Source organism: Bacillus rossius, chromosome 2 (assembly GCF_032445375.1).
Source record: "Bacillus rossius redtenbacheri isolate Brsri chromosome 2, Brsri_v3, whole genome shotgun sequence".
In the NCBI taxonomy this organism is placed as follows: domain Eukaryota; kingdom Metazoa; phylum Arthropoda; class Insecta; order Phasmatodea; family Bacillidae; genus Bacillus; species Bacillus rossius.
In genome coordinates this window covers 92,105,605-92,118,829 of record NC_086331.1, presented here as the reverse complement: position 1 = coordinate 92,118,829, position 13,225 = coordinate 92,105,605, and the positions used below count along the sequence as shown (strand labels likewise).

The 13,225-nt window shown below is 36.4% G+C and overlaps 1 protein-coding gene across 1 annotated transcript in view; it reads left to right on the top strand.

The window, feature by feature from the left end:
- Positions 1-13,225, top strand: part of LOC134529460 (dedicator of cytokinesis protein 7) — a 262,141-nt gene that overhangs the window by 92,142 nt on the left and 156,774 nt on the right. The window contains exons 11-12 of the mRNA XM_063363592.1: positions 4,164-4,289; positions 8,553-8,691. Of these exons, the coding sequence (XP_063219662.1) occupies positions 4,164-4,289; positions 8,553-8,691 (265 nt within the window). The remainder of the gene's footprint in view (positions 1-4,163; positions 4,290-8,552; positions 8,692-13,225) is intronic.

Here is a 13,225-nt window from a genome sequence, read left to right as displayed (position 1 = left end):
TATACTATGGTTAATGATACTAAAAATATATAAGTGAATAATGTCAACAAAAGGAAATGCAGTGTTGATAAAGAATTAAGTTTGTGTGTATTTTGGTGTAAATATTATAAGGTTATGTAACATTTTAATAAGAAAATATTGAATATAAGTGAAGAGGTAGTGTGTTGTATAAAAGTTTTTGAAGTTTCAAATAACTAATTTAATGTTTTTTAGAGTTGTCTTTGTGGTGGAAAGTTTACTATGTGAGTTTCAGTGTATTAGGAAGTTGATGCATCTGTTCAGAAGTTAGTATTTCTTGGGTTATCAATGTTGAGCAGACTAGTTCTAATTTTGAAATAAGTGTTGTCCAGTGGTTGAAGTTATGATAGAGGTATTGGTGAGATTCTTAAAATGTTAGAAGTTGTTTTTTTTTGATGGAATTTAGGAAAATTTGGTGTCAACAGTTTTGAAGTGATAGTGTTGTCAATGTTTTGTTGGTGCAGATATGAGGAGTGGAGATATTGGTGGATTTGTGAGTTAAAGTGGTTATTTCATGGGATTTGAGGAGTTTGTCAGAAGCAGCAGAGAATCAGAGTAACAGCGGTATTTTAAGGGATTTTAAAGGAGATAATTTGTTTTGAGGTTATTTGTCGTCGTCATTGAGGTTAGAAGTTTTTATCGTCGTTGAGAAGTTTTATCGTCGTCAAGGTGGTCATGGAGACGTAATTCCTGGAGTTGAAGATTTGTTGTCGTCGTCGAGGTTTCTGCCGAGTTGTAAGTTTTTGAAGATGTTGAAGTTTTTGTATTTGTCGTCGTTGAGGTAGTTATGGGGGATATTACAGCTGGTGTTGAGGTTCCACGGTTGTAAAAGTAAGTTGTTCAGAGTTTTTTGTTGTTATTGAAGATTCTTCGTTGACCAGGGGGTGTCTGCTTGAAGCTTATAGAGAGACCAGTTTCAAAGTGATTTGTATTTTGCACTGATGAGAGAGAGATAACCATTTGTTGAGAGTTGTTGACACTTTGTAGTAAGAGATATGTTTTTGAATTTTTGCTTTTTAACAAAGAATTGATGTTATAAGTAACAGTTTTTTGAATTTCTATATAAACAAGGGTAGTAATTACTGGATGCATTTATTTCTCAGGATGTTTTTGTATTTATTTTGTACAAGTTAGTTTTTCACTTTTGTAACTTTTAAATTAAATGTAGTGTTAATTTAATTGAAAAGTTGGGGGGGTAATGTAATGTTGCAGAACCCTGCCCTCCTAATTAAATAATTTTTCTTTTAAACTATTCTCATGAATGTAAATATTTCTTTAAAAAGTCTTTCTAATGATATTTTACCGTTTGTTATATATTTTAGGGTTGATATTTTTCACTTGCTATGTTTTTAAGAAGGTATTTTGTATTTTAACAGACGTTTTTAATCATTATTATTTTTTATGTAATTATTCACAAAGAAGTCGCTGTTCTAGATTTTTACGTGGTTAGGCCTACTTATTCATGTTTTTCTCAATAAGTTTAATTTTGTAAAGTAATTCGTATTATAATTATTGTTCTTAATTTTCATTAACGTGTGGAATAATTCTAGAACACGGGACTGTGTCTGATGTGTAGAAAGAGAGAGGCATAAGAGACATGTAAGTGTGAGTGAGAAAGGAACAGTGCTTCCCCGCCAACCGAGATAAAGACGGTAATTTCCCCCCTGCATGGGAACTGAGTGATAACTGCTCTCTCACGGTGTGGGAGAGAGAAAGAGAATGGAAGTCCCCGATTTCGATGTGAAATTGAAAAGAGAAAGATCAGGGGAAGCCCAGAGTTCTGTGTGTAAAAGATTTTTTCATGTGTTGTAACTTGTTCTGTGATTGGCTGATATCTGTAGAGTGAATGAAGCGTGCGTGTGATTGGTCGGTGAGGTCATGTGACGTCTACTCCCTGCGTGGAGGAGACGAGTTCATGAGATCACCAGTCGTCTGTCGAACGCTGGACGAGTAGGTCGCGTTCGATGGCTTCTCGCTAAATTATCATGTAATTTACGAAGAGATCATTTCACGTTGGTGGTCGGAGCCAGGCCTATATTTAAATCAACTAATTTTCTTGTTTTTCATTTTGGATATAACTTAATTAGAAATTGCGGCCACTTTCGTAGGCGTGTTGGCTCGGGGCGGAATTCGTTTTCGCTGGGTGCGGTCCTCTTCGAGGTCGTCCCATTTTCTTGTACTTGCAGTAAAACATTACTGAAGGACTCAATCTACGCGATTATTTTCCGGTAATTTCTCATCACGCGAACTACGAGCATCTGTTCGACGGGCATATGTATGTGGAATGAATGAGTAACCTCTTTTGAAAGTGTTTGGAATCGTCTGTGAAACATTCTATTAAAATAAAATAAAAACATCAAAATTTACAATCTGCGTTGAACTGTTTATTTTGTATATAACGAACCGTTATATCCTCTTGGCATCTGATTAGAAAAAGACGCACTGTCCATGGAGGTACAAGTTTAAATGTTATTGTCAATTGCCGTATCCGCAAGGGTGGATTCGTTGTTTGCAATTTTCTCAGGATGAAGCTTCCCATAGTAGGGGTAATAAGACAGCCGCTAGGCTTGATAACATGTTGTTAATACGGCTGAAGTCACCTTCAGGAACCGAGACTTGGAAGTAAACATAGGTATTATGTTTTGTTCTCATGTTTGTCACTTTGACTTGTGGTAAGTTTAGTTTATTGGAAAGATAATCGATGATTTCCTGTTCCAGCATGGAGGGTTCAAAGCGTGTGACAAACAAAGCTTTAGACTGGTAGGTTTAGATATGGTTTCAAGAGAGGATGTGTTAATAATACCAACTTTCATTGGTTTTTTTTTTCTGAACTTGGTCATGTTTGGTGTCAGCATTGCTGTTGGTGTGGGACTTGTGCACATATTGCACAATGGTAAAGCCTTCTTGGTCATTAGTTTGATAGTTGGTGTTGTTGGAATTCCTGACGACGTGTGATTCTTGCTGTGTCGGAAGCAGGTCACAAGTCATGTTGCTGTGGCCGGACGTGACTGGCGCTTCAGTGTGGCTTGATAACTTAGTGTTGGAAGAATTTTTCACTGCTTGACTGAAAGATTTTTCGTAGTTTTACTTGATTTTGAGGTTTTGCTTTGACTGGGATATTTCTTATTTTAATTACATAGGTTTCTGCTCTAGAGTCCATGAGCAAAGTTTTTAGAACTGTATTTTCATTCTTTAAATCATCGACTTTTTCACAAAGTCATTTCACAATGCTGATTAATTCTTCCATGCTTGAGAATTCAGGTTTAGAAACTTCACATAAGGAGTGGTTTTCATCGGTTTTTTAAGACCTTTTTTCGACATTGGCCATGATTGGGTGCATGTCCCTCACTAGCTCAAGCTCAAAACTAAAAGCATCATTAAGGGGTGCCAAAAACTTCTGAAAATCAGGCTGATTATGTAACAAATAAATAATTTACACTACACGATCACAATAGAGTAACATATGAATTGCGGAACACACATGAAACACATCCGACAGCTAGGAACTTAATGGCCGCTGTCAAGTGTTGAAATTGGTCGTCCCTAGTACAGTTGCAAAATTTGCAATGTTGATGCAACTTCAGGTAGACATTTTCTAAAATGCTACATGTACATATTTCCAATTTTGTTTGCTTGTCTTCTGAATCCTCGTGATGTTTCATTTATTCACGTACATTATGTAACTATGTACCCTTGATGGTGCTCCGCAGGAATTAATTGGCTGGCTTAAAGTGTGTTGACCTGAGTCAAAGGCAGCATGTTGCTCAAGCATGCTTCATGCCCTGCCTACCTTCTAGGCATGAGGTACTGTTTTTATTCTGATGCCTAGCACTGTGATAAGGTTTGTAAGAATATATTAGAAGGTGATTGCAGTGGTTCAGAAACACTCCGTATTCAGCAAGTAAATGGTTTAGCTTTATTTCACAGGGAATGGAGCCACATTCTGGAGGACTTGGTTTCATTCATACTGATTTTGTTTTTCTGCGGTTTCCCAGAAAATATTCTACACAAATGCTCTGTCGTAGAGTCTTTCTAAGGACCTCTCTCTTGATGAGACGTATAGCCAAAATAAATAAATAAACTGTATATTAGAGAAAGTAATTTTTCAAACTATAAAAGTCACTTGTATGTTTTATATTTCACAGATGATAAAGGACGGCCCACCAAGGAAATTCTGGAGTTTCCTCTTCGAGAAGTTTTTCTGCCACACTACACATACAGAAATCTACTCTATATTTACCCTAAAGAACTCAATTTTTCAAGTAGAGCAGGTACGTACCGTATTGCCTGTGAAAAATTAAAAAGGTACTTATTATCTGTGTTATTATGAACTCCCTTATTCTGTTTTCCCGTATGTTGAAGTTGTTAGTGCAATACAATAATATTATAATGTACGTATTGTCCTTTCTCTGATATTTTAAAGGCCAATTTGATGATGTAATTTTAAAGTCTTTGTTTTAACAACACGGTTGGGGTCACAATGTACATTTAAAATCTTGGTTATCTGACCATATGATATATTTGAACAAATTCTCTAATCTATGAATAGTTTTCAACTGTTTCTCTACTTGCTTGTACCAGTAAGATGTCAGTGTTTCGGATAAATGTGGCAGCAATACAGTGAGGTTTCACAACCTGATTGACCTCATACTATTTTTTTATGTCACTTAACAATATAGTAAATGTCAACACTTGCACTCGTGCAAAATTTCCGTGACCTCAGAAAAACCATTTACATTTCTTATGTGATATTTTATTACATTTATAGTTAACACAAACTATTTTTTTTTCACTTTTCAAGGGATAGTGAAAAATACAAATCCAAACCACAAGAAAGTTTAAGTTCAGGAATTTAAGACCACCAAAAGTATGACAAATTATGAAGAAGTATAAAATTGCAAATGGAGCTGGTGTTATTAAGGGGTTCTATTATATTTAATTTAACATACTTCTGGCATGCTGTAAAATAAAAAAAAAACACTTGGGTGTGTGGCCGCCATGCTGTGATAGGTAAAAACTTTGGATTCATGTTACACATTCTGTTAAGTTTTGGTGTTCATCTGATGCTTATCTGTATTTATGTATATTAGCAAAGAAGGTAATATTCTTCAAGTTGTCTATTGTCTGAGTGACTGCTGCAATCTATGATCAGCCGTGACAATCAAATCTACCATGGTGAGAAAAAATTGTTAATGACTAGTGTTTATTAGGAATTTTACCTAGTGTGAAAATATTTGTATCTAATTCCTAGTCGAAAAGAATGTGGAATGGCAGAGTCTTGTATTTTTCCATTTCATAGTTGACAAACTAGCTAAAATTTATTAGTTAAAAATTATAAGGTTTTTTTTAATATCATTTGTCTAGTTTTCTGTGCAAGAATCTTTTTATGATTAAGTTTAGGTGTGAAATCTCCCAACTATCGTAATTGATTCTGTATTTTGTATTTATTAATATTTGTTGTTTCGCTGCATTGCTTGATGTTAAATATCATGACCGCAATTGCAGTGCAATATAGGTGAAATGGCAGTCTAGTGATGCAGTTATTGTCATATGATCGGGGCAGGATAACGGTAACCAAACATATGAATGCAGAGCTAAAGTAATTGTAATAACTTTTAACAAATGTTATGAAATCTACAAAACATTTTATTAATTTTCTTGTCAAAAATCATATAGTATGCCTCAATCTCTTATTTTTTCATTTTTTACAGATTTTTTTTTTTCTATTTTAATTGTCTGTCTGGCCCCGCACAGTTTTTACTTGCAAGTTAAGTTTTATTTCCAAGGAGCAACTTTGGCAGGATACAGTGTTTTACTATAGCATGCAAAATATCTACTTGACCTTTGCTCAGCTGGATTTTACATACAGGTAATCCATAAAAGAATGTCTCAGTTTCAATGGTATAAGAGTTTAATTTAGAATATTTACAACACATCATACATCAAATTGAAAGAAAACTAACCTATTTTTTCTTACAAATGTCCAATATGTGCACTTTTAGTTATAAGACACACATCCAGCCTTAGTCCAATTGTGCCCACTGTGCTGCCAATTAGCATTTTTTGGCACAATTTTGAATTTGAATTAAACCTATTCCGCTGTCTGCACACTCCCACTTAATCTTTGTCAGGCTAGTCTCCCCAATCCATTCCCAGCACCAGATCTGATTTTTGCCGAGTCTTTGCGAGCCAGCATGCAGACTCGTCTTATCCCCGCTTTGATGCATGCCCGCCGCCTGTAATTCTCCCTGTAGCCGTGGAAAAAACTGCTATGCCCTGCGAGCTATCAGAGCAGCTCGGTTCTAAGAGCCCTCCTGACGCGAGCACTACAATGCATGATCATGAGTCAGTTTCCTCAACGTCCCGTCACGTCTCCGGGCTCTGTAGAGCTAGTTTCCCACTGTCTTTGCAATTTTCACCTCCCCCACCCCTGCAGCCTTATCTGGGAACACTGTCCAGAGCATTGACCGGCCACTAACCCCGGCCTAAGTCAAGGCTAGCCATAGGTCTTTAAAAGTACTGCCTCTGACCTCTAGCGATGGAGGTAGCAACTGCTGTGAGTCTCAGGCAAACTTAGCCTGCCCCCTGGTAACTCACGCCACAAGCAGTGCCCTGTAATTCTTCTACAAGCCACTAGAGCACCCCACTAGTCTCATCCATAAGCCTCATGCTCTCGAAATAGCCTCATGTGAGATATGCACAAGTCGATTTGTTTTCTATTACGGCCACCACCCAAGAGATTGCGCTCCGCTTGGGCAGCTAATGACAACATCGAGAAATCAAGGCAGGTGTTTCTTTGCCACCCACTCGGAAATATTCGGAAGTACGAAGTTCCGAAGTCCCGAAATCCCGTCCCGTCCCCCCCTTTTCTTTCGAAAGCAAGTGCCTGTTTTAATTAAGAGTCGCTCCCGCCACGCAGAGACTTTGCGCCGTGCTTTCAGACTGACCACTTTGCATCCTCGGCCAGCCCACAACAAGACTTCACTTCTGCCATTATACGAGAATGTAGTCGTCTCGTAAAGGGATGTTTTCCCTAAGTTTTTTTAGACCTTAATTAGTCAGTCTGTGTTCCATGTAGAAATAGTCATATTTTGCTAAATTCTAATTTCTATTAATGATGAGTGCGTCTGTGTCAACCGCACTTGTTCGGGACGGTCTTCGCGCACCTCCCAGCGGGCACACGTTCTGAGTGCTACGAGCTACACCCTTTTTTGGTGAGTTTCAACAACCTTTCTCTTCCCCGACCATCACCGTTTTTGTGGGAATTTTTGCCCTTTTAATGACTGTCTGTGAACCAGGTCTAATCATGTCGGATTTGGCTTGTTTACAGACAGGGTTCAAGAGCCGGAGCAAGCATGGCGACTGCACACTTTTTTCCCGTCCTCGGACCCAGGACTGCTATGGTGCCCTGGTAGTCCAACTACAGCGTGAAACATCATCTTCGGCCATCTAGTTCCAAACATCATATTTCCAAATTCTCCGTTAGACCTCCAGCATGCCAAAATGCGATAATTAGAGAACTTTAATTACACAATGTGCCAATCATTAGAATCCTGGGATTGTTTATTCTTATTTTTAATTGTTTATTCTTATTCTTAATTGTTTATTCTTATTGTTCACTATAGTTTAAGTCATCTCGTAATATTTTTACAAAGGGACAACCCTACAAATCAATATTAATCCCAATTTGTGTATTAGCCACCATTGTAATGGCTAACGAATAATGTATTAGTCAAATTATGTATGTCAAGGAACTAACTTCTTTATCATGTTTATTGTTATAAGGTTTTGTTTGCTCAGTTTCCAGTAACTATAAAAGTAAAATAAATAGGTGCACTGATATAGATGAAATTGCATTTGTTATTTATGTATTTGAAACTGAAAGATCCGCCAGTCTCCCAAAGTTTTTCCAATGAGACATTTACGTTACACAAGTTTAGAGAGAAGAGTTTAACACCACACTTTGGTTAACATGTCTAGAGTAATGTAAGCAATAGCCTCTTCAATTCTGTGTCTCAACTCTGCAAACCATTAGGTAGCAGGGGAACGTGGACACAATCTTTTATAAAGCCCCAAAGGAAAAAATTGCATGTGTTATTTCAGGTGAATGTGGAGGCCAGCGAAAAAGATCTCTGCCATCTCAATCATTACTACCAATCCAATGGTGAGGGACTTCGACATTTAACCACTCTTGTACAAAGAGTTTCCAATGGGGAAGGCTGAGATTACAGATTCGCTCATAGCAAAATTGCAGAACACAAAATGCTTTACACTCAGTATTCACCATTTTGCGTAGCTGGCGCTGCAAGCGAGAAAACAAATCAGCCCTAATGCATGTACTTATCTAAAACTGTTTAAGTTACTCTTTGATTGAGACCTAGAACCAAAACTCTACAATGCTTACAATTGATACTATTAAAATTTATAACTGGGACATTCTTTTATGGACATACTGTATTTTATCATAGAATGAAAATGTTTATACTAACCATGTAATGTCTGTGGTTTTAATTTCACATTATTTTTATCTTTAGGCTCTGCAAGAAACATAGCAGTGAAAGTTCAGCTCATGTGTGGTGAAGATGAAACCTCTGCTCTGCCTGTAATTTTTGGTAAATCATCTTGTCCAGAATTCACAACAGAAGCATATACTACTGTTAGTTATCATAATAGGTAAGTTTGAGTAGCAGATGAGAGAGTTTGGCTGTCAATATATGGATATTTAATATCTGTGTTCATTTACAGTCTGTTATAACTTTACTGTACAAAACATTTTCCTGTTTAATAAATTACCTTCATTTGTTCCTCACACATTATTTTCAATGCTATGTAGTGTATCTTGTTATAGAGTTGAAATTCCTTTGTCCCTTTCAAAATGTTTTAATATAGTTGTACTGTATATTTAAAATATTTTCTCTAAATAATTCTTGCAGCCATAATTTTGTGTACTTTATTTGGATACAGATGAATACAAAAACTAATCTGCAAATAAAATTCCATGATACAAATTAGACGCCCAAATTAACATGATTTGGTATACTGCATATTTGGTTATACCGTAGGTAGAATCATGTTTCCCACCAAAAAAAATATGAACAATGCAACAGTGCAAAAGTTTTTAGTACTTACACCAGCAATAATGATCGCTCTTTCAGCTCCTGGCATCTAGATGAGAGCAATGGAGGAATAGTCTGTGTGTTTATGTTGCTGGGAATAGCAGATGTGCACTTTTTATACTTAGTGTTTTATTGATTACCAATATCAAGCAACATAAAATCTTAGTTTTGATGGACTCTAAAAAGAAAGCATACACAAAAGAAAGTACTTGTTATATGTGATGGATGAGTGTTGTAACCGTAAAAGTAAACCGTCTGAGGTTTGATAAAAGAGGAATTTACACATAAAATTAGTTGGTTGACTCAAAGTGTTGTAAGGCGGCAAAAATGGTAGCAAATACCAGCAGTTTATTTGAAGTAGATATTTTTAAACTCCGGTAGTTTATTTTGTGTTGTTTTGTTTTCCAATGTCTACTTTTTGTTTAAATAATCATCCATTTCTCCTAGTGAAAAGAATCACAAAATAAAAAGTTCCCAACCATGGCACAAAAGACCTTTCTGTTTACCAGTTGGTGGAGTAGGAGTGGACAGCACGGGATGTAAAGTTGAGTAAATGCTGTTTAAAGTAAATTTACAAAGATGTGTGCCTGTTACCCGGGCTTCTTGCTCCTGCCAGATACATACAACACTTCCATTCACTTAAATATTCTAATTTTTGGCTGGATGGGATCACTCCCCAATAAAAAACAATCAGTTTTTGTTAGAGGGCGAGTTATGCCCTCAACAACTGAGGAATGTGATCCTTTGGTTGGTGTTAGCCTCAAGACTTGCAAATGTTTTATGCCTTGGTGAAAATTATGTTGTACAAAAACAATATATTTACTATTAATATTTTTGCAGAATTAAAATACCTTTAAAACAAATGACTTGGTACACCTGAAATAAATAACATTGAAATTTCTTTCTTTTAACTGGCTTTTTTCTATGCACAAAGCATTATGATGTAGTTACCGATTAACTCAATAGTAGTGGATCTTGCTTGGTTTATATCACACACTGTTCTTGTGCAGGAAACACACTTGTTGATTGTGGTGCAAGTTTATTTAGTATGTTGAGTATGTTATGTTGAATTTACTTGTGCCATAGAGGTATTGTACAAACTACCTCTTACAGTTGACAAACTGCTCGACTGGAGCTGTTCATGAACACCAGCTGTTTGAGACCCCATACGCCCTTGTACTCGTTGGTGAGCGCATAGCACGAACTGTAGAATTACTACTCGCTTGGCTATACCCTGCTGTCATCAATGTGTAGGATTTTAGTTTTGCGGGACTACTCGAGTCCCGACAATCTACAAAAACTGTTACGATCGATGAGAAAATGCTATAACGTAAAGTTCTGTTACCTTCAATTTACATAGCTGTAATGGTGAGTAGGGAGAGTAAGAGAAATAAAATAAATAAAAAGATAAAGACACATTATATTTCAAAGTATTCAGTAAATGATATGTAATCATTTTCTTTAGATATTCATTCAAGATAAAAACAATTGGCATTCGCTGTGACAAGTGCTTTGAAGCTACACTAAAACTATTTATAATTCTTACAAAGACGTAATCCCTAAGGATGCTTGTAATCATTACGTTAATCAAAATGAACTACGTGAATTAAATTCACCAAGTAAATACAAATGTTACATAAACAATCTTAAGATGAAAACTCAATATTAAATTTTAATTGTGTAGAATCAAATAAATAAAATATATGTATGTATACTTCTGATTACCAACTATACTATGAAATACATACATAAATTTTATTACTAACAATTGGGGATCTAATGCATACATGAAATGCGTGAGAGACAAACGTAAGTTATTACTGGCAAAATTCAATATTATAGAATCCTTCAAATTATAATGCAAAACATGCATTTTAAATTGTATCAATCAACAATAACTGTACCGCAGCACATAAATTACAAAGTTAATTATAAAGAGGCTTAAATGCAAATGCATATATGAGCCAGCCTACCTCCAGGGAAAGAATCTAAATCATGCAAGACACTAATATTTATGACACGCAGTAGCTTCGCAAATGAAAATTTAAATTTAATTTACAGGCATGTCAAATGGACATAACAGTAATCCTTTACCAGGCACAAGAAGCATGTAAGAAATATGACAAACAAGAAAGTAAATTTTTACAAAGCTATTATAAGTTTATGAAAATGAAAGATAAAATAAAACATACCAAAAATTATGGGCATCCAGGACACGCCCACACTTTGAATTGCCTCATGGTTGTTGCCGAATTCAGTGCATAAGAATTACATGACAAGACATGTCCAGAATAATGGTTTGGATTTTAAAAGTGGTGATCTAAACCAAATAGAAAATTGAAAAAGCACTTGAAGTATAAACTACTTTACTCTGGTGAAGCCATCCTGCACAAAAACATACAAACGACAACTTATGAAAATTTACCAACACGTGGCCATGCAAAACCTGACGTTCCTGTCGCCAGAGGTTACTACTGCACCTACGACCTCAACCTAACTAAAACACATTACTGCAGAGACTGACAATGAAAGAGGCGGAGGCCTCGCCAACACCCGTACTTAAGACTAAAGCAGGCGCAGGGTGCATGCGCCAAGGACAAGAGAGACACAAAAAAGAAGACATCATAGCACTAGAGTAGTAGCGGAGGGGCGGACAAGGAGAGGAGGCAACTAGCATCCAAGAACACATCTTCCTAGCGGTTTCCTCTTCAGGTTCATGATGTTCTTGTGTCATTCTTCCCAGACACACACCAGCCATCATCCCGGCAACGTAACTTCAAAGTCTGCTGCCCGTTTCTCCGTGGCCATGCATGCTATGGGCAACTACCTCCTCATAGCTTGGGTCACTCACGAGTTCCTTGTCATTGCCTTGTGCCTCCGCACACTCTGACTACAGCGCTGCAGGCGACTCGTGACGCCATGCGGAGCATGCGGACAGCGAATTAAGAAATTAACCTTCTGTCGTCTCAGTATGCTTCTATACAAAATATAAATAAGTCCCATAGATTATAAAAAATACTAATATTATAATATACAGGATGAATCTGAACTCGACTGACAAACTTAGGCTGCAGATTCACCACGACAAAATAAAATGAAAATACATGCATGACTTATGATCTAAAGTGCTTTCCAAGGCTGGTAATTATATATTTTTGAAGATGGAGGTGAATAATATTTTAATTGTAAATAATAAAAAAAATATTTAAGATTCAACTGTGATTGTCTGGATTATGTTTAATTAACTGAAATTCTACAACCACTACAGAGTTTGCGCTATTGCAAAATTATTGAATCAATATAATTGGGGTAGTAAAATGACCTGATTCTGAATATGACCTCTATTTACTCCCATCACTTAGCATTTTTGAGGGAGGCCTCCCCCACCTATTTTTATCACTTTGATAAATTGGAGTGATGAAAAGGATTATTTTAGCCTTTACATTTCTTCTGAAGGGCTAGAGAGGTGAAACGTTCTAAAACATTAACATTTGCAGCAAGAAGGTAGATATGGGGAGATTCGGCCCCCATAAATTGTAAAACTATCTTTATAATTATCATTTTTCCAGTTTTTCCACAATTTTTCACTTATTTTCTACATATTCCAGTGCTCAGCCCCCTTATCCTCTCCCAAACACCACCAAATAATAAAGATATATAGCAACAATAATAAAAATGTATAGCAACCATAATAGCAACAGTTTGAAAGATCCACTGTACCATGTCGGTGCTGTCAATACCTCGTGTGCACAGGTTTGCACAGAAATGTTCATGTTTTGACAAATTTTAAACTTGCATTGCTCTTGTCACTATAGATCTGCACTGTAATCCTTATCTTCCCTCAGTACATCTATAGCGATCGTAGAGTCAACTTGTCTGTGTTCTAGGCGGGTATTTTTTTGCCAAGTTGGTTTTATTGTGTAAAACAGTAGACATGTTTTTACTTTGGCCTTTTCAAACTGAATTACAGTATGTGAGAGTGAGTTGTGTGGTAAATATGGAGCATTGATTTACTGTTTAGTTATTCCATACAAATGTAAAAATTATCCTGACTGCTTCTGCTATGTTTGTGGGGAATTGACTTTAAAAAC